The sequence below is a fragment of the Mustelus asterias genome, chromosome 5 (genome assembly GCF_964213995.1).
Source record: "Mustelus asterias chromosome 5, sMusAst1.hap1.1, whole genome shotgun sequence".
Lineage (NCBI taxonomy): Eukaryota > Metazoa > Chordata > Chondrichthyes > Carcharhiniformes > Triakidae > Mustelus > Mustelus asterias.
The window spans coordinates 5,003,373-5,028,745 of record NC_135805.1 but is presented as its reverse complement, the minus strand read 5'-3'; the positions used below and the strand labels follow the sequence as shown (position 1 = coordinate 5,028,745).

Here is a 25,373-nt window from a genome sequence, read left to right as displayed (position 1 = left end):
ATGGGAAAAGCCGGAGCGCTGTGGAGCCCACGCTGATTGGCTGAATTCTGACCTATCAGCCGCCGAGAGACCGGAATCCAGCCAATCAGAGCCGCCGAGGGACCGGAATTCAGCCAATCAGAGCCGCTGAGAGACCTGTCCAATGGGCTGCGTCCTACCCAGAGCCTGCCCAATGGCGTTCGAGATAGGATTTTCCATCCAATGGGCGACAGGTTCCGCAGCGGGTTTAACCAATCAGCCGGTATGTGCCTGCGCGCACGCGCGGCCTGCAGCTCGAGCGGTCGAGGGAAAAAAAGCGGGCGGAGCGCGCGGCAAGAGCAACGGAAAATGCCGAATAAAAGCAAGAAAGAGAAGGTAGAAAGCTCCAGCTCGGAGTCCCTGACACCCCCTCCCTGCGGCGGCGGCTCCAGCTCGGAGTCCCTGACACCCCCTCCCTGCGGCGGCGGCTCCAGCTCGGAGTCCCTGACACCCCCTCCCTGCGGCGGCGGCTCCAGCTCGGAGTCCCTGACACCCCCTCCCTGCGGCGGCGGCTCCAGCTCGGAGTCCCTGACACCCCCTCCCTGCGGCGGCGGCTCCAGCTCGGAGTCCCTGACACCCCCTCCCTCCGGCTCCGGCTCCAGCTCGGAGTCCCCGACACCCCCTCCCTGCGGCGGCTCCAGCTCGGAGTCCCCGACACCCCCTCCCTGCGGCGGCGGCTCCAGCTCGGAGTCCCCGACACGAACCCCCTCCCTGCGGTGGCTCCAGCTCGGAGTGCCCGACACCCCCTCCCTGCGGCCAGCCACACACACTCACTCACTGACTCAGCCGCCCCGCGCTGACATGATGGTAATGATCTCTCTCTCTCCATTGCAGGAGCCCAATAAATCCAGCAAGACCTCCAAGAGCGGCGGCAAGGATGCTGCCGAGAGCACCGAGGAGGTAAGAAAAATGAAGGCCGGCTACTGGCGTCCCTCAGCCCGCCGCCCCACCCTCGTCACCACCGCCTCCCCGCCCGGTCCACCGTCACCGCCCCGGTCTTCCTCCGCCTCCTGCCTTTTGTCTGGATGCAAGTGCTGCGGCTCGGGCAGCTCCCGGGCTGGGCTGTGTGGGAGGAGGGCCCGGGGGGGTGAATGGATCGCCTCCTACTGGGGAATGCAACAATCAAGCCCGTCATGGGGGCAGAAACCCCTGAACACTGACACAAATCTTCCTCTCCCACATATCCAGCAACTGCATTCAAATCGGTTCCCAACGCACCAAACACTTCCTATTCACTGGGCTCCAGCATTCTGGGGCTGGGGGGGGGGGGGGGGAGCGGATAATGGCGGCTGGGTTGTGAGGATTAAGCCTCAGTTTCTGCTTTGGTGAGGTGCTGCGTTCAAAATGTGAAGCAGATATGTTTGCACTAGGATTCTGCCTTCATGGATTATTCATAGCTGCCAAAGATATTTGAGGGATTTGGAGGTAATTTGTCCACATTATGATATTGGATTAGTGTTCTCTAGAAGTTATCCTAATTGCATCTCGTATAAAATGTTCTCTTGTGCAGTAACCATTCTGTTGTGCTCTGCCAGTCCTCTGCAAGAGCAACTCCACTAGTTCCACTCCCATGCCCTTTCCATGTAGTTCTGATTGATAATGCACACATTAATGTCAACGAAATGCAGGAGATCGCCATCAACTTCAGGAAGCGTAGTGGAGGACATGCTCCTGTTTACATCAACGGGGGCAAAGTAGAAAACTTCATTAAGAGCTTCCGGTTTTTAGCTGTCCAACAACCTGTCCTGGTCACTTCAACCGCTGTAGTTAGGAAAGCCTACCAATGTCTCTACTTTCTCAAGGCTAAAGAAATTTGGCATATCCACTGTGACTCACCAATTTTCACAGATGCACCATAGAAAGTATTCTTTCTGGTTGTATCACAACTTGGTATGGCCCCTGCTCTGTCCAAGACCGCAAGGAACTACAATGGGTCGATCACTCAAACCAGCCTCCACCCAGTAACTCTGTCTAATTAAGGACCCCATGCACCCCGGACATTCTCTCTTGCACCTTCTTCCGTCGGGAAAAGGATACAAAAGTTGAGGTCACTTGAGCTACTCCCTTTTAAAAATATATTTTCTTGCCATTGTGGTTCTACCAGGCACACATCTGTGTCTTCTAGTTAACCTGTTTACCAATGGGAATGGTTTCTCCCTATCTACTTTGTCTGGACCCCTCATGATTTTAAACACTTCAATTAAATCTGCTGTCCGTCTTCTCCCAAAGAGAACCACTTGAGCTTTACCAATTTACCCATGTAACTGAAGTCCATCATAGAATCCTGCAGTGCAGAAGGAGGCCATTTGGCCCATCAGGTCTGCACCAGCCACAATCCCACCCAGGCCTGATCCCCATAACCCCATGCATTTACCCTAGCTAGTCCCTCTGACACTAAGGGGCTGGCAAGGCCAGCGTTTATTGCCTGTTCTTTATAGCACTTGAGAAGGTATCTTGAGTTGTCTTCCTGAATTGCTTCATTGTATGTGGTGTAGAGCCACCAGAGATTGTCACTGGGCGAAAACCCAGGCACTATGAAGGAATGGCAATTTTGTTCCCGGTCAAGAAAATGAGTCACTTGGAGAGAAGGTTGACGGTGCTGCTGCCCCTTTGTGTCTACTATCAGTGTTCCTCTAGGCGGAGGTTGTGACTTTGTAAGGTGCTGTCAAAGGAGACTTAGCAACATGTTGCACTGCATATTTCAATATATATGATTTAGGTGCAGGGGCGGGCTGACTGACTTTTGGGTCTGCTCTGCCATTTTGTAAGATGTGACCTGTACAAAAAAGACGGGTGGCACTTTAATCCCAGGGGGACCAATATCCTGGCAGGAAGGTTGGCTAAGGCTACTGGGGAGACTTTAAACTAGAAAGGTTGGGGGGAGGGAATCATGATGAGGTGACTGAGAGCGAGGAGGTTAGCCCGCAAATAGAGAAGGATTGTAGACAGTGTAAGAGGGAGAATAGACGGGTGATGGAGAAGGGGAGAGCTCAGACCAAAGGTTTGAGATGTGTCTATTTTATTGCCAGGAGTGTAGTGAATAAAGTGGATGAGCTTAGAGTGTGGATCGATGCTTGGAAGTATGATGTGGTGGCCATTACGGAGACTTGGGGACAGAAGGATGTTTTTGCTGGGTGTTTTCTTCAGGCCGCCCAATAGTAACAGGGATGTTGAGGAGCAGATAGGGGAAACAAATCCTGGAGAGATGTAGTAATAACAGGGTTGTCGTGATGGGAGACTTTAATTTCCCAAACATCGATTTGGAATATCCCTAGGGTAAGGGAGTTGGATGGGGAGGAGTGTGTTCGGTGTGTTCAGGAGGGTTTCCTGATACAGCATGTGGATAAGCCTACAAGAGGGGAGGCTGTACTCGATCTGGTACTGGCAAATGAGCCTGGACAGGTGTCGGATCTCTCAGTGGGGGAGCATCTTGGGGATAGTGATCATTACTCTATCTCCTTTACGCTAGCATTGGAAAGAAATAGGATCAGGCAAACGAGGAAAGTGTTTATCTGGAGTAAGGGGAAATATGAAGCCATCAGGCAGGAGATTAGAGGCGTAAATTGGAAGGCGGTATTCTTGAGGAAAAGTACTGAAGTAAGGTGGCAGGCTTTCAAGGAATGTTTGTCTGGAGTTCTGCATGACAACGATCCTATGAGACAGGGAGGTGTTGGTAGGTTAAGGGAACCATGGTGCACGAAAGCTGAGCTGAACCTAGTCAAAAAGAAAAGGAAAGCGTACAAAAGGCTCAGAGAGCTAGGTGATGATGGGGATCTAGATGAGTATACGGCTTGTAGGAAGGGACTTAAGAAAGAAATTAGGGGAGCCAGAAGTGGTCACGAGAAGGCCTTGGCAGGTAAGATTAAGGAGAACCCTAAGGCGTTCTATAAATGTGTGAAGAGTAAAAGGATGAGATGTGAAGGAATTGGACCTATAAAATGTGAAGGTGAGAGAGTCTGTACAGAACCGGAAGAAATAGCAGAGGTATTTAATGAATACTTTACCTCGGTATTCACGGTGGAAAAAGACCTGGGTGGTTGTACTACAGGATTGCGGCAGACTGAAAAGATTGAGTATGCGGACATTAAGAAAGAAGGTGTGTTGGAAATTTTGAATAGCATCAAGATAGATAAGTCGCCGGAACCGGATGGGATGTACCCCAGGTTACTGTGGGAGGCAAGGGAAGAGATTGCAGAGCCTCTGGCGATGATCTTTGCGTTGTCGATGGAGACGGGAGAGGATCCGGAGGATTGCGGATGTGGTTCCTATATTCAAGAAAGGGAATAGGAATAGCCCAGGAAATTACCGACCGGTGAGTCTAACCTCAGTGGTTGGTAAGTTGATGGAGAAGATCCTGAGGGACAGGATTTATGAACATTTAGAGAAGTTTAGTCTGCTCAAAAGTAGTCAGCACGGCTTTGTCAAAGGCAAATCGTGCCTTACGAGCCTGGTGGAGTTCTTTGAAAATGTAACTAAACACATTGACGAAGGAAAAGCGGTAGATGTGGTTTCCATGGACTTCAGCAAGGCGTTCGATAAGGTCCCCCATGCAAGACATCTTGAGAAAGTGAGAGGGCATGGGATCCAAGGAGCTGTTGCCTTGTGGATCCAGAACTGGCTTGCCTGCAGAAGGCAGAGAGTGGTTGCAGATGGGTCTTTTTCTGAATGGAGGTCGGTCACCAGTGGAGTGCCCCAGGGATCTGTTCTGGGACCCTTGCTGTTTGTCATTTTCATAAATGACCTGGATGAGGAAGTGGAGGGATGGGTTGGTAAATTTGCTGACGACACAAAGGTTGGTGGTGTTGTGGATAGTTTGGAGGGATGTCAGAAGCTGCAGCGTGACATAGATAGGATGCACAACTGGGTGGAGAAGTGGCAGATGGACTTCAACCCGGATAAATGCGTAGTGGTCCATTTTGGCAGGTCAAATGGGATGAAGGAGTATAATATCAAGGGTAAGACTCTTAGCATTGTAGAGAATCAGAAGGACCTTGTGGTCCGGGCCCATAAGGCTCTTAAATCGGCCTCGCGGGTAGAGGAGGTGGTTAAGAAGGTGTATGGTGTGCTGGCCTTCATCAATCGAGGGATTGAGTTTAGGAGTCGGGAGATAATGATGCAGCTTTATAAGACCCTCGTCAGACCCCACTTGGAGTACTGTGCTCAGTTCTGGTCGCCTCATTACAGGAGGGATGTGGAAATGATTGAAAGGGTGCAGAGAAGATTGGTTGGCATGCCTTATGAGGATAGGTTGAGGGAGCTCCTTGGAGAGACGAAGGATGAGAGGTGACCTGATAGAGGTGTACCAAGATGTTGAGAGGTATAGATCGGGTAGATTCTCGGAGGCTTTTTCCCAGGGCTGAAATGACTGCTACGAGAGGACACAGGTTTAAGATGCTGGGGAGTCGGTACAGAGGAGATGTCAGGGGTAAGTTTTTCACTCAGAGGGTGGTGGGTGAGTGGAATCGGCTGCCGTCAGTGGTGGTGGAGGCAAACTCAATAGGGTCTTTCAAGAGACTTCTGAATGAGTATGTGGAACTTAATAGGATTGAGGGTTATAGGTAGGTCTATATATAAGCCTAGGTAGGTAGGGACATGACCGGCGCAACTTGTGGGCCGAAGGGCCTGTTTGTGCTGTATTTTTTCTATGTTCTAAGATCATCCTGATCTGATTGCAGCCTTAATTCACACTCTGAACTGTTTGATTCTTGAAATCAGCCTTCCAAAAATATTAAACGATCCGGCCTTCACTGCTCTGTGGTTGAGAATTCGACAGATTAACAGCTCCCAGAAGGGAAAATATTTTCATCCGTCATAAATAGGAGACCCCTTATTTTTTTAAATTGTGTCCCCGAAGTTCTAGCCTTTCCCAGATGGAGAAATGTCCTTTCAGGATCATCTCTCGGTCTTCTAAATGCCAATGGATACATGCTCCACTTTTCCCTCATACAATAACCCCTTCATCCCAGGAGTCAGCTTTTTTTTATTCATTTGTAGGACATGGGCATCGCTGGATGGCCAGCATTTATTGCCCATCCCTTGTTGTCCATGGAGGGCATTTCAGACTGAACCACATTGCTGTGGCTCTGGAATTACGTAGGCCAGACCAGGTAAGAATGGCAGATTTCCTTAAAGGACATTAATGAATCTAAGTTGAGTGAATCTTCTCTGGATGACTTCTAATGCAATTATGTCCTTCCTTACGGAAAGAGACCAAAACTGTACACAGTGTTCTAGATGTGGTCCCACTGTCGCAAATATTCCCTACTTTGCTCACATTCCCCTGACAATAAATGCCAACATTCCATTTGCTGTATCTGCATACTAGCTTTTTATGATTCATGTACCAGGGGAACCAGATCCCTCTGTTCTACAGAATTCTGCAATCTCACTCCATTTCAATAAATGCCCTTTTTTATTCTCCCTGTCAAAGTGGGCAAGTTCACGTTTTCCCACATCATTCTCCATCTGCCAATCTTTTTCTCTACTTAGTTAACCTATATGTCTTCACAATTTATTCTCCTCATGTGTCATCAGCAAATAAGTAAGCAACCGTTCATTCAAGTCATTGATATACTGTAAATAGTTGAGGCTCCAGCACTGATCCCTGTGACACTCCATTACTTACAGGTTGCCAAACCAAAAATGACCCATTTATCCCTTCTTTCTGCCTCTTGTTAGCTAACTAACCCTCAACCCCACTGTTTATTCAAAGAGGGAGAGAGAAACTGAAAACTGCAGATCTCTTAGCTTAACATTAGGAAAATACTATAATCTGTTGTGAAGAGTATGATAACTATACACTTAGAAAATAATGGTAGGCAACATGGATTAATGGAAGGGAAATAATATTTGTCAAGCTTCTTGAAGGATGTTTTGAGGATGTAACTAACAGAATAGATAAGGAGGAACCAGTGGATGTGAGGTATTTGAATATTCAGAAGGCTTTTGACAAGATTCCACCTGAGATTAGTAAACAAGATTGGAGGTAATATACTGGCATGGATTGAGGTTTACGACAGAAAACAGGACAAAACTGAGGTTCTCAGGTTGGCAAGTTGTGACTACGAAGTATTTGGATTGGGGGCCAAACATCATGCTTCAAAGTTTGCTTTTGATATAAGCTAGAAGGGAATGTGAATTGAGGGGGATTCTAAAGAGGCTTTGAGGGGAGGTAGATAGTGGGCACGAACATGGCAGCTGGAATACAATGTGAAGGTATCCACTTCATTAGGAAAAATAGGAATGCCGAGCACTTCTTAAATGGTGAGAGACTGGCAAGTGTTGATTGATGTCCAAAGGGACTTGGTGTTTGTTAACCAGTCACTGAAAGCAGGTGCAGCAAGCAGTTAAGAAGGTAAATTATATGTTGGCCTTCATTGCAAAGGGATTTATCTTGCTGCAATTGTCTAGAACCTTTGGTGAGATCAGACCTGAAGTGTTGTGTACAGATTTGGTCTCCTTACCTAAGGAAGGATATATTTTCCACTGACAAAGTGCAACAAGGGTTCTCCAGACTAATCCTGGCGATGATGGGATTGTCCTAATGAGGAGAGTTGAAGAGACTGAGCCTGTATTCTCTAGCAGTTGTTGTTTTTTCCGGAGCAGAGAAGACTGAGGAGAGACCTAATTGAGATGTTCAAGATTGAGGGGCGTGGATAGGGAGCAGCTGTTCCCCTTAGTTGAAGGGTCAGTTATGAGGGGACACAAGTTGAAAGTGAGGGGTGGGAGGTTCAGGGGGGATTTGGGGAAAAACCTTTTCACCCGGAGGTTGGTGACGGTCTGGAATGCACAGCCTGGGAGGGCGGAGACAGGAAGCCTCGCATCCTTTAAAAAGTACCTGGATGATTACTTGGCACACCATAACATTCAAGGCTATGGGCCAAGTGCTGGCAAGTGGGATTAGGTGAGCAGGTCAGGGCCTTTGGGCATCGGTGCAGACTCGATAGGCTGAAGGGCCTCTTCTACACTGTAATATTCTGTCATTCATTTTGAATAGTGCGACGTGATCCCATTCAAACGTACAACATTCTTCTAGTGCTTCACATGTTATATGCAAAACAGATATTTCCCCTGGTTGCAGTGGGGAGTCTAGAATTGAGTGACCAAGTCTCAGAATAAAGGGCAAGCCATTTAGGTATTTCTTCTCTGCCCCAGATAGCTGTGGAGGCTCAGTCATTGAGCATATTCAAGATTGCAATTGATAAACTTCTAGACAGTAAAGACATCGAGAGATTATGGGAATTGCACTGGGGGGAAATATGGTGTTGAGCTAATTGAATGGTGGAAGAGGCTTATGGGACTGAATGACCTATTTTTGCTCTTATGTCACCTGTTTCTATCCATACTGATACTGCCACTTATACCAGAAAGTCGTCTTTGATGTGACAATTGATCAAATACCTTCTGTAAATCCATCTATGGGTTCCTCTTTATCCATGTCGCTTCTTCAAAGAGCTGTTGATAAATTAGTCCACATGATTTTTCCCTTCACAAAACCATTTGGCTCTGCCTGATTGCATTATGATTTTCTAAATGTCCTGCAAATACGTCTTTACTGATTGATTCCAGCATTTTCCTTGGGACTGATATTGGGCTAACTGGCCTGCGGTTTCCTGTCTCTCGTTTCTTGAAGAGATGAGTTACATTCACTGTTTTCCAATCTAATGAGACCTTTTTGGAATGTAGGAAATTTTGGAAAATTACAACCAATTCATCTGCCATTTCCACAGCCACTTTTTAAGACACTAGGGTGTAGGCCACTGGGTCCAGAGTGCTTGTCAGCTTTTAGTTCTAATCGTTCTCTCTAGTGTAATTGACCTCTTGAGTTACAGGTATTTCTGGGATGCTATTTGTCTTCTACAGTCGAGACAGGCACAAAATATCTGTTCACCTTTTTTAGTTATTCTGATTTGTAAATTCTGTCCAATCTTCTGCCCTACCACTAATCTTTGCTATATTGTAGGCTTTTTCTTTTAGTTTAATACTTAAACTAGTCACAGATGGGCCAAGTGCTGGAAAATGGGATTAGGTGTTTTGGACCAGAGCAGAGGAAATGGGCCAAAGGGCCTTGCCTATGTTGTAGATCTCTGACTCTGTTGGATCCATCTCCAAGAATCTTTCATTCTCGCTTGAATGTATTTTTGCTGAGTGTTGTGAAATAACTCCTTAAATGTATCTCTACTGACATAGCCCTGAACCTCATTTTCCAGTTCACTTCAGCCAACTCTTGTTTTGATTTGTTTTATTATTGTCACATGTATTAGTATACAGTGAAAAGTATTGTTTCTTGCTATACAGACAAGCATACCGTACATAGGGAAGGAAAGGAGAGAGTGCAGAATGTAGTGTTACAGTCATAGCTAGGGTGTAGAGAAAGATCAACTTGATGCAAGGTAAGTCCATTCAAAAGTCTGATGGCTGCAGGGAAGAAGCTGTTCTTGAGTCGGCTGGTATGTGATCTCAAACTTTTGTATCTTTTTCCCGATGGAAGAACGTGGAAGAGAGAATGTCCGGGGTGCGTGGAGTCCTTAATTATGCTAGCTACCTTTCTGAGGCAGCGGGAAGTATAGACAGAGTCTATGGTTGGGAGGCTTGTTTGAGTGATGGACTGGGCTTCATTCATGATTCTTTGTAGTTTTTTTGCGGTCTTGGGCAGAGCAGCAGCCATACCAAGCTGTGATACAACCAGAAAGAATGTTTTCTGTGGTGCATCTGTGAAAGTTGGTGAGAGTTGAAGCGCACATGCCAAATTTCCTTATCTCCTGAGAAAGTAGAAGCGTTGGTGGGCTTTCTTAACTACAGCATCAGCATGGGGAGACCAGGTTGTTGTTGTTCTGGACACCTAAAAACCTGAAGCTTGCAAACATTTCTATTTCACCCCCATTGACGTAGACAGAGGCATGCACTCCACTACGCTTCGGAGCCTATCTGCTTTGTTTTGTTGACATTGCGGGAGAGATTATTGTCATCACATCAGTTCACCAGATTCTCTCTCTCTTTCCTGTACTGTGTTTTGTCATTGTTTGAGATCCGACCCACTACGGTGGTGACATCAGCAAACTTGAAAATCGAGTTGGAGGGGTATGTGGCCACACAGCCATGGGTGTATAAGGGGTATAGTAGAGGGCTGAAGACAGTCTTGTGGGGCACCGGTGTTGAGGATGATCATGGAGGAGGTGTCATTGCCTATCCTTACTGATTGCAGTCTGTGGGTTAGGAAATCTAGGATCCAGCCGCAGAGGGAGGAGCCGAGCCCCAGGCCGCGAAGTTTAGAGATGAGTCCTGTTGGGATAATGATGGGTGTCCAAGCCACCAGACAATAGACATTAAGGCACGCTGCCTGGCTTAACCGGTCCACTGACTCTAAGCAGTCCTGTGGGAGATCATCAGTTTCCTCAGATCAACATTGCATGACTTTCTTTAACAGATTCTCTTGTTTCAGTTTTTGTTTAGGAGCAGGAGCACAGCCTTGTGGTCTGATGTGCCAAAGTATGTGTGGGCGATAGAGCAGTAGGCATGTTTGATATTTGTGTAGCAGTGGTCCAGAATGTTTGTGGGCTTTTGGTGGAACAGGAGATGTGTTGGTGATACTTTGGTAGGACGCTCTTGATCGTAGCCTGATTGAAGTCCCCGGCCACAATGAACAAGGCTTCTGGATGTTTCATCTCAAGGCTGTTTGTGGTGGTGTATATTTCGTTCAGCACAATCTTCACATCCGCGTGGGGTGGGATGTAAATTGCTGTCAGGATAACTGCGAAGGTAGTAGGGGCAGCATTTTAGGTTCTAGGTTGGGAGCAACACTGGCGAGTTTCTGCTATGTCAAGAGGTGTTGATTAGAAGGCAGACCCCCACCTCCCCAGGCCTTGCCTGAGGTCAGTAAGAGTTGTAACACCACCAGGTTAAAGTCCAACAGGTTTATTTGGTAGCAAATACCATTAGCTTTCGGAGCGCTGCTCCTTCGTCAGATGGAGTGGAAATCTGCCCTCAAACGTTTGAGAGCAGTGGGAGTTGATTTTTAGGAGTGTGGGGAGTGCTTTGGGCCTGCAGAAGGTCACAGCTCTCTGGGTCAGAAGGTTGGGGCCAGTAAAGCGAAGGCCCTGGTTCCAGTCTTGCTGGTCTGGCCATCAGGGTCAGTGGAGGCTGGGAGAGTGAGGGCCTTGGCCTGGGAGCTGGAATCCCGTTTGATGGGAGTCCTTATCCTGCTGTAATTTCTGCCCTTTGAATTTATAACACTCTTAGACCCACGTTTCTGACCCTCAAACTAATGTAACATGTAATTGTGTTGCAGTCACTGCCACCTGGAGGCTTAATTATTATGAGGTCATTCATGAATCCTGTCTCGTCTCATGGCATGTACATTACCAGGTCTAAAATGTTCTGTTCCTTTGTTCAATCCAGAATGTATTCTTCTCAAGTATTGTCCCCCATAAAAGGTGAAGGTGGGAAAGTCTGTACGGGACAAGAAATGGCAGAGGTGCTTAATGAGTATTTTGCCTCGGTTTTCACAGAGGAGAAGGACCTGGGTGGATGTACTGCGGGCTTGCGGTGGACTGAAAAGATTGAGTATGTGGACTTTAACAAAGAGGTTGTGCTGGAATCTTTGAATGGCATCAAGATAGATAAGTCGGCGGGTCTGGATGGGATGTACACCAGGTTACTGTGGGAGGCGAGGGAAGAGATTGCAGAGCCTCTGGCGATGATCTTTGTGTTGTTGATGGAGACTGGAGAGGTGCTGGAGGATTGCGGATGTGGTTCCTATATTCAAGAAAGGGAATCGGGATAGCCCAGGAAATTACCGACCGGTGAGTCTAACCTCAGTGTTTGGTAAGCTGATGGAGAAGATCCTGAGGGACAAGATTTATGAGCATTTAGAGAGGTTTAGTATACTCAAGAATACTCAGCATGGCTTTGTCAAAGGCAGATCGTGCCTTACGAGCCTGGTGGAGTTCTTCGAAAATGTGACTAAACACATTGACGAAGGGAAAGCGGTAGATGTGGTTTACATGGATTTTAGCAAGGCGTTCGATAAGGTCCCCCATGCAAGGCTTCTCGAAAAAGTGAGAGGGCATGGGATCCAAGGGGCTGCTGTCCTGTGGATCCAGAACTGACTGTCCCAAAGGAGGCGGAGAGTGTGTATAGATGGGTCTTTTTCTAAATGGATGTCGGTCACCAGTGGTGTGCCCCAGGGATCTGTTCTGGGACCCTTGCTGTTTGTCATTTTCATAAATGACCTGGATGAGGAGGTGGAGGGATGGGTTGGTAAGTTTGCCGACGACACGAAGGTTGGTGGGGTTGTGGATAGTCTGGAGGGATGCCAGAAGTTACAGAGGGACATAGATAGGATGCAAGACTGGGCGGAGAAGTGGCAGATAAATGCGTAGTGGTCCATTTTGGCAGGTCAAATGGGATGAAGGAGTACAATATAAAGGGAAAGACTCTTAGTACTGGAGAGGATCAGAAGGACCTTGGGGTCCGGGTCCATAGGACTCTAAAATCGACCCCGCAGGTGGAGGAGGTGGTTAAGAAGGCGTATGGTGTGCTGGCCTTTATCAATCGAGGGATTGAGTTTCGGAGTCCGGGGATAATGATGCAGCTATATAAGACCCTCGTCAGACCCCACTTGGAGTACTGTGCTCAGTTCTGGTTGCCTCATTACAGGAAGGATGTGGAAAAGATTGAAAGGGTGCAGAGGAGATTTACAAGGATGTTGCCTGGATTGAGTGGTGAGGATAGGCTGAGGGAGCTTGGTCTTTTCTCCTTGGAGAGACGTAGGATGAGAGGAGACCTAATAGAGGTGTATAAGATGTTGAGAGGCATAGATCGGGTGGACTCTCAGAGGCTTTTTCCCAGGGTGGAAATGGCTGCTACGAGAGGACGCAGGTTTAAGGTGCTGGGGGGTAGGTACAGGGGAAATTTTAGGGGTAAGTTTTTCACACAGAGGGTGGTGGGCGAGTGGATTCGGCTGCCGTCAGTGGTGGTGGAGGCAAACTCAATAGGGTCTTTTAAGAGACTCCTGGATGAGTACATGGGACTTAATAGGATGGAGGGTTATAGGTAGGCCTAAAAGGTAGGGATATGTTCGGCACAACTTGTGGGCCGAAGGGCCTGTTTTGTGCTGTAGTTTTTCTATGTTTCTATTACCAGATCTAGAAAAACCCCTGGTTGGCTCCAGATGTGCTGCTCTAAGAAACTGTTCCAAAAACACTCATTTTCTGTGTGTTTGCCAGTCATATGTAGATTAACATCTTCCATGATTCATTATTTTAATAACCTCCATTTCTTTCTTTCTGTACACTTGATCCTACAGTGTACATTTGGGAGAACCTATAAAATACTCCTTGCTTTTTCTTATCTCTACCCAAACTGATTTTACATGTTGATACTTAAAGATCTCCTCTCACTATTGTACTAATGGGCGGCAAGGTAGCACAGTGGTTAGCACTGCTGCTTCACAGCCCCAGAGACCTGGGTTCAATTCCCGGCTTGGTTCACTGTCTGTGTGGAGTTTGCACATTCTCCTCGTGTCTGCGTGGGTTTCCTCCGGGTGCTCCGGTTTCCTCCCACAGTCCAAAGATGTGCGGGTTAGGTTGATTGGCTATGCTAAAAATTGCCCTTAGTGTCCTGAGATGCGTAGGTTAGAGGGATTAGTGGGTAAATATATGGGGGTAGGGCCTGGGTGGGATTGTGGTCGGTGCAGACTCGATGGGCCGAACGGCCTCTTTCTGTGCTGTAGGGTTTCTATGATTTCTAATGTCATCCTTTAACTGAGCTGACCTTTCTCTTAGCTTTCTGTCTTGCAAGTGGATGGTACCTACAATTCCAAGCAAGTGGAGAGTGTTCCATCATATTCCTCCTTTAATCTTTCATGGGGTGCTGGTGTCACTGGCAAAGCCAGCATTCAACATTTCCGAGGACTGTTAAGAGTCAACCATGTTGCAGTCGGTCTGGAGTCTCATGTAGGCCAGACCAAGTAAGGATGACGGATTTCCTTTCCAAAGACAGTGGTGAACCAGATGGACGGAGAGGTGGCAGATGGAGTTTAATCTGGATAAATGCGAAGTGATGCATTTTGGAAGAAATAATGTAGGGAGGAGTTATACAATAAATGGCAGAGTCATCAGGAGTATAGAAACACAGAGGGACCTAGGTGTGCAAGTCCACAAATCCTTGAAGGTGGCAACACAGGTGGAGAAGGTGGTGAAGAAGGCATATGGTATGCTTGCCTTTATAGGATGGGGTATAGAGTATAAAAGCTGGAGTCTGATGATGCAGCTGTATAGAACGCTGGTTAGGCCACATTTGGAGTACTGCGTCCAGTTCTGGTCGCCGCACTACCAGAAGGACGTGGAGGCGTTAGAGAGAGTGCAGAGAAGGTTTACCAGGATGTTGCCTGGTATGGAGGGTCTTAGCTATGAGGAGAGATTGGGTAGACTGGGGTTGTTCTCCTTGGAAAGACGGAGAATGAGGGGAGATCTAATAGAGGTGTACAAGATTATGAAGGGTATAGATAGGGTGAACAGTGGGAAGCTTTTTCCCCAGGTCGGAGGTGACGATCACGAGAGGTCACGGGCTCAAGGTGAGAGGGGCAAAGTATAACTCAGATATCAGAGGGATGATTTTTACACAGAGGGTGGTGGGGGCCTGGAATGCGCTGCCAAGTAGGGTGGTGGAGGCAGGCACGCTGACATCGTTTAAGACTTACCTGGATAGTCACATGAGCAGCCTGGGAATGGAGGGATACAAACGATTGGTCTAGTTGGACCAAGGAGCGGCACAGGCTTGGAGGGCCGAAGGGCCTGTTTCCTGTGCTGTACTGTTCTTTGTTCTGGTCTTTACATAAATTGATGATTTTGTCTTGGTTACCAAGCTAGCTTTTTATATTCCATTTAATTATATGAATTAAATTTAAATTCCATCAGCTGCCATGGTGGGATTTAACCCCAGAGCATTGGCCTGGATCTCTGGTTTACTAGTCCAGTGACAATACAGGTTGAGTACCTTTTATCTAAACCCATTGGAATTGAATGTGTTTTGATATTCAGATATGTTCAGATCTATCATATATAAGATGGCCTAGGTTTACTTCCATTGCAAGGCTGGCTATCGACAAATACTAGCTTGTTTCTCTATTTGCCAATTCTTTCTTGCCCTACTTAATGTTAACACTTCTGTTACATTATTACATGGCTTTATGAACATTAACTTTATAGCCATTCAAAAAAGTTCAGAATTTGGCTTTGTTTTTCAGATGTCTGTGTATATAGATAAAGGATTTGACATTTGCCATTGAATGACAAAGGTTAGATTCTCTCTTTAACCTGGGGTTGCGAAACTTCTTACTTTTGAAATCACTGATCATTTCCCCTTCCATTCTCCTCATGATCAGCAAGATTCACCACCAACCATGAAACAGGTTCTTCCTCACATTCTGCCTGTGACCCCCTAGTTTGTACCATCAGCTAATATGAATAGTTTTTCCTTTTCTGCCTTATGTTATACCTAACCTTGGAGCTAAAACCCATGCCCAATCCCTGGAAACATTTTGGTAAATCTCCTCTGCTTTCATGGACCTCGCTTCCTTCTGAATGTATGGTGACCAGAAGTAAAACTTAATTTACACTTTCTTAGCACAAAAAAAAATTGACAAGCTCTCTCTATCTTCCATCTCAGCAACTATCCACATCCTTGCTCAGCTCATGCCTGGGGTGGGAGAGTGCAGAGTTTCTATGCACACATCATTGAAGGTGCGCAGTAGGGTAAGAAAATGGAATACTGAATCCTGGATTTTATAAACAGAGTTTACAAGAGCAAACAGCTTCCCGGTTACTGAAGCAGCCTGCTAGCATTTGTCAGAGAAGTGCCAGGCAATGAGAGAGTGACTCACCTGATGAAGGAGCAGCGCTCCGAAAGCTCGTGCTACCAAATAAACCTGTTGGACTTTCACCTGGTGTTGTGAAACTTCTTCTTACTGTGTCCACCCCAGTCTAATGCCGGCATCTCCACATGATTTCAAAAGGAAATGGGGCACTTGAAGATTAAACCTGCAAGGCTACAGGAATTAAAGAAGGAAATGAAACTGACTGGATTACTCCATGGAGCACTGGCATGAAATTGCTGGACCAAATGACCTGTTTGGCCTTTGGGCTGAACAGAAAATGAGAGCAAAACTGGTCATTTCCAGGAGCTATTTAAAATGTGTTCTGCTTGTGGATCTGGTTTTGTTCAATGTGTTATTTGGCAAAGAGTGCAGTAAGCTGGTATGACGATTTGGCGTTTAATTACCATACTTGATGAGATCCCAAGTTAGTGGAGAATGTGTTTTTTTAATTCAGAGAATTGGATGTCAGTCAGCCTCATTCACTTTTGCCTGGGAAAGGTTTACAAGCCCATAAGATAAATAGAGATGCGGAGACAATTTTAGCTCACCATTCAAAATAAAAGACCTACAGTCACCACCAACTAACTGTTGAAATCATTGCAAACGTGCCAGATTTTAACTTGCCAGCAGTAGATTCCGAACAACTTTATTCTCACTAGTGTGCAAGAATTCAGCCTTATTGTATTGCTCAGCTGCTAATGGCTAATTCAGACAGCCAGTAAATGTGAAACTTCACAGCTTAGCTAACTGCACTTCCATGTTTTCTTAATAATTGCAAGTTCAGCATAATTGGTCACTAAATCCAATACAGAATTTGGGAGAAACCTCTTTATCCAGAAAGTGTTTAGAATGTGGAACTTGCAGCAACAAGACATGCATGTAGTTCCGTGTTCTGGCTTCACCAGGTTGGCACCCCATTTTTAGGTATGCTGTTGGTATGCTCTGTTGTAAAGTAAAGGATATGCTAGGCTATAAGATTGCAGGTCTGTAGTGCAGTACAATTCTGCTCATGGTCCATTGCATTGGAGCTACTGGATCTGTTCTGAATGTATACTACTCTGGCAGATATGATCTTCAAGATTGGCTTTTAATGTTGCTACCAAGCCACTCCCAGATGATGGATGTTAAAGTCCCCTTCTCAAGAGTACATTCTGTGCTCTTGACTCTGTGTACGTGCATAAATCCCTAATAAATTCAGTGATACTTGATCTCTGGTGTGGGAATCCAGACAAAGGCACACAAGCTGAAAATTAAAGGTAGGTCATTTAGAAACAAAAGGAGACATTTTCTTTCACGTGCAGGTTAGTGGAAATCTGGAATGCAAATGCTGGAGTGCGATTTGAATTTTCACAGTTCTGTTGAACAGATTTTTGTAGGATTTCAGTACTAAGGAAGGTAATGTTGAAGTTGAATTCCATCTGGCTGTTTCCCAAGAGAATGGAGCTTAGTGTTCATCTTGACGTGTAACATCCTCCTCGCCAAAGTGTACAACCTACTGGTCCGTCATTTTTCGTACAGTTTTACCATGATCTGAATTTGGAGTAGACCGCATGTCTTGTCCATCCTGCTCTATCATTCATGATAAAGGCTGTTCTTGAACTTTAACTCCTATTTTCCTGTCTGCTTCCCATATCCCTTGATCTCTTAGACAGACTGCTGTGGGAGGTGAGGTAGGAAATTATAGGGGATTGGACACATTTTAATTCCTCTCTGGTCACGGGGAAATGCCAGAGGACTGGAGGATGGCTAATGTGGTTCCACATTTCACCTCTACTACTTTTCAAGAAAAGTAGTAGAGATGACCAGGAAATGACAGATTGGTGTGTCTCGTGTCAGTGATAGGGAAACTATTGGGGAAAATTATGACAGGCAGAATTAACATCCACTTGGAAAGGCATTGGGTAATTAGGGATAGTCAGCATTTGTCAGATGGTCGTCATACCTAACAAATTTGTTAGAATTTTTCAAAAATATGACCGTGTGTCAGTGAATGAAGTTCAGTTGATGTAGTTTCTATGGATTTTAGCTTTTGACAATGTCCCACATGGGAGACCGATTTGATTGAGAAGATTAAGGAATGCAGGGAAACTTAGTGAGATGGATCCGAAACTAGCTTGGTAAAATAGGAAGCAAAGGGCAGTGGTAGAGTTTGAGTGGTTAGAGGCAAGTGTCCAGAGGTGTACCATAAGGATCAGTATTGGGACACTTATTGTTTATTATATACATAAATGATATAGATGAAAATGTGAAGGAATGTTAAGCAAGTTTGCAGATGTGCAGGAGTTGCTGATAGTGCTGGGGATTGTCAGAGGATGCAACAGGACTTGGGCACAGAGGTGGCAGATGAAGTTTCATCTGAAATGCGAGGTGATGCATTTTGGAGGATCAAATTTAGGTATGAATTGTGCTGCAAATGGCAGAACCCTTAGGAACAAACATTAACTTGGAGGGATCTGGGTGTGCAGGTTACAGTCCCGGAAATGTAGCAACACAAGTAAGCAAGATGATGAGGAAGGCACATGGCATGCTTGCCTTCATCAGCTGGAGCATTGAGTACAAGAGTTAGGAAATCATGTTGCAGCGATATAAAACCTTGGTTAGACCACATTTGGAGCATTGCGTGCAGTTCTGGTCACCACACTACCTGAAGAACGTTGAAGCTTTGGAGAGAGTGCAAAGAAGGTTCACCAGGATGTTTCCTGGTCTCGAAGGTGTCAGCTATGAGGAGAGGTTGAATAAACTAGGATTGTTTTCGCTGTAAAGACAGAGGCTGAGGGGAGACCTGATAGAGGTCTACACATTGAGAGACATAGATAGGGTGGATAGTTAGAAGTTTTTTCACAGGGTGGAAGTGTCAATTACATGGGGACACCGGTTCAAGGTGAGAGGGGGAAAGTTTTAAGGGAGATGTGCAGGGAAGTTTTTCCACGCAGAGTGTGGTGGGTGCCTGGAATGTGCTGCCAAAGGAGGTGGTGGAAGCAGACACATCGGACCATAAGACATAGGAGCAGAATTAGGCCGCTCAGCCCATCAAGTCTGCTCCACCATTCAATCATGGCTGATTTTTTTTTTCTCATCCCCATTCTCCTGCCTTTTCCCCACACCCCTGATCACCTTATCCATCAAGAACCTATCTATCTCTGTCTTAAAGACACTCAATGACCTGGCCTCCACAGCCTTCTGCAGCAAAGAGTTCCACAGATTCACCACTCTCTGGCAGAGGAAATTCCTCCTCATCTCTGTTTTAAAGGATCATCCCTTTAGCCTGAGGTTGTGCCCTCTGGTTCTAGTTTTTCCTACTAATAAGACCATAAGACATAGGAGCGGAAGTAAGGCCATTCGGCCCATCGAGTCCACTCCACCATTCAATCATGGTTGATTTCAACTCCATTTACCCGCTCTCTCCCCATAGCCCTTAATTCCTCGAGAAATCAAGAATTTATCAATTTCTGTCTTGAAGACGCTCAACGTCTCGGCCTCCACAGCCCTCTGTGGCAATGAATTCCACAGACCCACCACTCTCTGGCTGAAGAAATTTCTCCTCATCTCTGTTCTAAAGTGACTCCCTTTTATTCTAAGGCTGTGCCCCCGCGTCCTAGTCTCCCCTGTTAATGGAAACAACTTCCCTACGTCCATCCTATCTAAGCCGTTCATTATCTTGTAAGTTTCTATCAGATCTCCCCTCAACCTCCTAAACTCCAATGAATATAATCCCACGATCCTCAGACGTTCATCGTATGTCAGGCCTACCATTCCTGGGATCATCCGTGTGAATCTCCGCTGGACCCGCTCCAGTGCCAGTATGTCCTTCCTGAGGTGTGGGGCCCAAAATTGCTCACAGTACTCCAAATGGGGCCTAACCAGTGCTTTATAAAGCCTCAGAAGTACATCCCTGCTTTTGTATTCCAAGCCTCTTGAGATAAATGACAACATTACATTTGCTTTCCTAATTACGGACTCAACCTGCAAGTTTACCTTTAGAGAATCCTGGACTAGGACTCCCAAGTCCCTTTGCACTTTAGCATTATGAATTTTGTCACCGTTTAGAAAATAGTCCATGCCTCTATTCTTTTTTCCAAAGTGTAATGGAAACATCCTCTCCGCATCCACTCTATCCAGGCCTCGCAGTATCCTGTAAGAGTACAGACCCAGAGTCCTCAACTGTTCCTCATACGACAAGCTCTTCATTCCAGGGATCATTCTTGTGAACCTCCTCTGGACCCTTTCCAAGGCCAGCACATCCTTCCTTAGATATTAGCAACACTTAAGAGGCATCTGGATGGGTACGTGAATAGGGAGGGAATAGAGGAATATACATACAGTAAGGACAGATGGATTTTTTTAGTTTAGCTAGGGCAACATGATCAGCATGGGCTTGGAGGGCTGAAGGGTCTATTCCTTTGCTACACTGTATTTTGTTCTTTGTATGACACCAAGATTGGTCGGGTGGTTAACAGTGAAGAGGATGGTTGGATGTTACAGGAAGCTATAGATGGATTGGCAGATGGTATTTAACCTGGATAAATGCAATGGGGTGAAACACTTCAGAAGAAGTAACGATATGAGGGAGTATTTAACTCCCTCATAGTTATTTCCTCTGGAGTGCATCGGGTAGCTCTGAGGAACAGAAGGATCTGGGGGTAATTATTTGCAAATCCCTGAAGGCGGCAGAACACGTGAATAGCATAGTTAAGCAGGCATATGGGACACTTGCTTTCATCAGTTGTGGCACAGTGTATAAGAGCAAGGAGGTGATGTTGGAGTTGTACAGAGTGCTGGTTAGGCCACAGCTGGAGTACTGTGCGCAGTTCTGGTCACCTCACTATAGGAAGGATAGTTTTAGAGTAAGGAACAGGAGATTCACAGTGGTTAGCACCATAGAACCATAGAAACCCTACAGTGCAGAAGGAGGCCATTCGGCCCATCGAGTCTGCACCGACCACAATCCCACCCAGGCCCTACCCCCACATATTTTTTACCCGCTAATCCCTCTAACCTACGCATCCCAGGACTCTAAGGGGCAATTTTTTTAACCTGGCCAATCAACCTAACCCGCACATCTTTGGACTGTGGGAGGAAACCGGAGCACCCGGAGGAAACCCATGCAGACACGAGGAGAATGTGCAAACTCCACACAGACAGTGACCCAAGCCGGGAATCGAACCCGCAACCCTGGAGCTGTGAAGCAGCAGTGCTAACCACTGTGCTACCGTGCTGCCCTGGCACTGCTGCCTTACAGTGCCAGGGACCCGGGTTCAATTCCCGGCTTGGGTTGCTGTCTGTGTGGAGACCGATTTCGGTGCTCTGATTTCCTCCCACAGTCTGAAAGACGTGTTGGTTAGGTTCATTGACCCGAACAGGTGCCGGAGTGTGGTAATGAGGGGAATTTCACAGTAACTTCATTGCAGTGTTAATGTAAGCCTTACTTGTGACTAATAAATAAACTTTAGATTTGGAGGATTGAGAAAAAACATTTGCACTCGGGTGTGGGAATCTGGAATGCACTGCCTGGGGAGGTAGTGGAAGCTGGAAGCCTTGCAATCTTTAAATATTTGGATGAGCACTTGAAATATAGTAACATTCAAAGATATGGGACAAGTGCAAGAAAACAGGATTAATGCACCTTTATTTGTAATAATTGTTGATGCAGACTCGATGGACTAAAGGGTCTTTTCTGCGCTGACTTTCTGACTATGACATCGAAAATCTGCCTACCCCAGCCTTAATGTATTCAACAATCGATCATCAACTGATGGCGAATTCCAAAGACACTTAGTCCTTTTGGAGTAATTTCTCCTCGCCTCAGCCTTAAATGATCAGCCATAGAATAGAATCATAGAACCATAGAACCCTTACAGTGCAAAAGGAGGTCATTTGGCCCTTGATTCTGCACCAACTCACCGAAAGAGCATCCCTCCTCGCCCTATCACCATATACCCTTGCATTTATTATGGCGAATCCACCGAACCAACACATCTTTAGACTGTGGGGAAAAAATGGCACATGGCAATGGCAAACATTCAAGAAACTGCAGCAACTGTTTATCCTTGTCTGGCACAAAAGCAAATCCATGGTTTACAAAGGAAATTAGAGAGAATCCGATCTAAGGAAGAAGCATACAGATTGGCCAAGAGAAATAATAGGTCTGAGGATTGGGAACAGTTTAAATTCAGCAAAGAAGGATGAAGGGATTGATTAAGAAGGGGAAAATACAATATTAAAGTAAGCTTGCAGGGAACATAAAGACTGACACTAAGAGTTCCTATAGATACGTGAAGACAAATGTAGGTCCCCTACAGACAAACAGGGGAATGGATAATAGGGGACAAAGAAATGGCCGAACAACTGAATACATTGGTTCTGTTTTCACAAAAGAGGACACAAATCCAATACCAGAAATGTTGGAGAATGCAAGATTTAGTGAGAGGAAAGAACTGGGGGAGATCAATATTAGAGAAATGGTGCTGGGAAAATTGATGGGATTGGAGGTGGATAAATCTTTAGGGCCTGATAATCTACATCCCAGAGTACTTGAGGAAGTGGCTCTAGAAATAGTGGATGCATTGGTGGTCATCTTCCAGGATTGTATAGACTCTGGAACAGTCCCTGCAGATTGGAGGGTAGTTAATGTCACTCTAATATTCAAAAAGCGAGGTAGAGAGAAAACAGGGAATTATAGACCAGTAAGCTTAACGTCAGTTGTGGGGAAAATTCTCGAATCCACTATCTAGGACTTACTTTATAGCAGAGCATTTAGAAAGCAGTGGCAGGATCAGACCGAGTCAGCATGGATTTATGAAGGGGAAATCATGCTTGACAAATCTGGAATTCTTTAAAGATGTGACTGGTAGAGTTGACGAGGGGGATCCAGTCGATGTGGTATATTTGGACTTTCAGAAAATATCTGACAAATCCCGCACAAGGGATTATCGTGCAAGATTAAAGTGCATGGGATTGAGGAGAGTGTATTGAGGTGAATAGAAAACTGGTTGGCAGAGAGGAAACAAAAAGCAGGAACTAATGGGTGCTTTTCAAATTGGCAGGCAGTAACTAGTGGGGTGCCACAGGGATTGGTGCTGGGACCCCAGCTGTTCACAATATATATGAATAATTTGGATGAGGGAACAAAATGTAACATCTCAAAGTTTGCAGATGATACCAAGTTGGGTGAACTGTGACGAGGATGCACAGATCTTCAGCATGATCTGGACAGGTTGGGTGAGTGGGCAAATCAATGGCAGATGCAGTATAATTTGGATAAATGTGAGGTTATTCACTTTGGAAGCAAAACAAGAAGGCTGATTCCTACCTAGCTGTAAATTAGGAGAGGGGAGTGTGCAGTGGGATCGGTGTGTCCTTGTGCACCAGTCGCCGAAGGTAAGTATGCAGTTGCAGCAGGCGGTAAAGAAAGCAAATGGCATGTTGGCCTTCATTGCGAGAGGTTTTAAATACAGGAGCAGGGATGTATTGCAATTATACAGGGCCTTGGTGAGGCCACACCTAGAATATTGTGTGCAGTTTTGGTCTCCTTTTCTGAGGAAGGATGTTCTTGCTCAAGGGAGTGCAGCAAAGGTTTACCAGGCTGATTCTGGGGATGGCGGGACTGATGTGTGAGGAGAGATTGACTAGGTTAGGATTGTTTTTGCTGGAGTTCAGACGAATGAGGAGGGGGGGAATCTCATAGAGACTGATAAAATTCTAACAGGACTAGACAGGGAGGATGTTACCGATGGAGGGGGGAGTCCAGAACCAGGGGTCACAGTCTGAGGATTCAGGGTAGACCATTTAGGACAGAGGTGAGGAGACATTTCTTCACCCAAAGAGTGGTGAGCCTGGTAATTCATTACCACAGGAAGTAGTTGATGCCAAAACATTGAATGTATTGAAGAGGTGGCTGGATATAGCACTTGGGGCAAATGGGATCAAAGGTTATGGGGAGAAAGTAGGATTAGGCTGTTGAGTTGGATGATCAGCCATGATCATGATGAATGGTGGAGCAAGCTTGAAGGGCCAAATGGCCTCCTATCTTCGATGTTTCTATGATGCCGGAGCACCCAGAGGAAACGCACGCAGATACAGAGAACGTGCAAACTTCAGTCATCCGAGGGCAGAATTGAACCCAGGTCCCTGCTGTGCGGCATGAGTGCTAACCACTGTGCCACATGTGGCTTTGATATGATAAGCCCCTTATCTGTTTAATTCCCCAACCAAAGGAAGCAACAGTGTCTACCCTACTGAACTCCATCAGCATTTTGTAAGTTTCTGAGTTCTCCCCTCCATTTTTCGAAACTTCAAATGGTAAAAGCAAAACAAATATTTTTACTTTGGACACAGTGAGTGCACAGCTCTTGCAGTCAGTGTGAGCAATCTAGCTTTACGCGCATACCACTTCAGTCATACTGGTAAGAAAACGCTATGTGGATGGAAATCACAGGAATGTGGCAACTCTGGACGGGCAACTGTCAACAAAACATCTTGTGGGTTGCACTTGGAACTTGGATAGGCTCATGTGGCCTCTGGATTTGAGGATTCCCATCACGACTCTGGATAAACCTCTTGGGAGTAAAGCAGACAGATTCTGTAGCCAATTGAAAATGCACTGTTGCGCTGTTTTTGGAATTAACGGTTCTTTTCTATATTTTTACAAAAGGCTATTTCAGCAAGAATTAGAGTTGATGCTTTGCATCTGGTTATCTCCAATGGTTGGACAATATGATGCTAATTGAATTTGGAGCAAAATGTGCTTCTGTTTATCTTCACTGAATACTATAAAATACATTTTGATTCTAATTTGTGCTCTGAATCCACCTGCTTCAATTAATCAATGGAATAAATCTTAACCAGAGTTTGGAGGTAACAGATTCTCTGCACGTGCATTTAATTTTACCATTTTCTCATGGTTCATGCTATGATAGTTTTAAGATGCAGGCAATCCTTGACTTTGACATTCGAGTTACAGTGAAGGACACTTGCAACATTTATATATTGACTCCCCATTTTGACATTACAATGTCAATATTACGACGCCAGTCCAGCACATTCATAAGTGCACATTGACATTCTGCGCTGCCCATCTGCATGACTGAGCAGGTCAAACTGTAGTGTTTTTATACTGTTAAAATTTCTCTGACACCACTATCGTGATTTTAATGCAGTTATACACTTGTATTTAATAAGTACTCAGATTCTCAGACATTCAAACTTAAACAGGCAACTGACTGTGATTAATGTCTTCATTATATCCCCTACACTAACCAAGGAACTTTAACTAATATGTGCAGGCACCAGCAGTTGCCACAGTGACTTGACGTAGCAAGAGTTAAGAGTATTTAACACTACTGGGTACCCCATGAGTGATTTTTGGCCTTGGTTCAGGAACCAATCCCCCATTTATTCAATTATTCCAGTGGGAAAATTGGTTCCGGCTTATGACATTTCAAATTGCCCCATGGTTTTCAGGAAATGGGCGGCCCAAGGA

General features: G+C 45.7%; 1 protein-coding gene across 1 annotated transcript in view; it reads left to right on the top strand.

Annotated features, from left to right (window-relative positions):
- The first annotated feature begins 259 nt into the window (after nt 1-259).
- ppp2r5d (protein phosphatase 2, regulatory subunit B', delta) overlaps nt 260-25,373 on the top strand; it is a 209,781-nt gene continuing 184,667 nt past the window's right edge. Inside the window, exons 1-2 of the mRNA XM_078212139.1 lie at nt 260-354; nt 853-918. Of these exons, the coding sequence (XP_078068265.1) occupies nt 328-354; nt 853-918 (93 nt within the window). The 5' untranslated portion in view covers nt 260-327. The remainder of the gene's footprint in view (nt 355-852; nt 919-25,373) is intronic.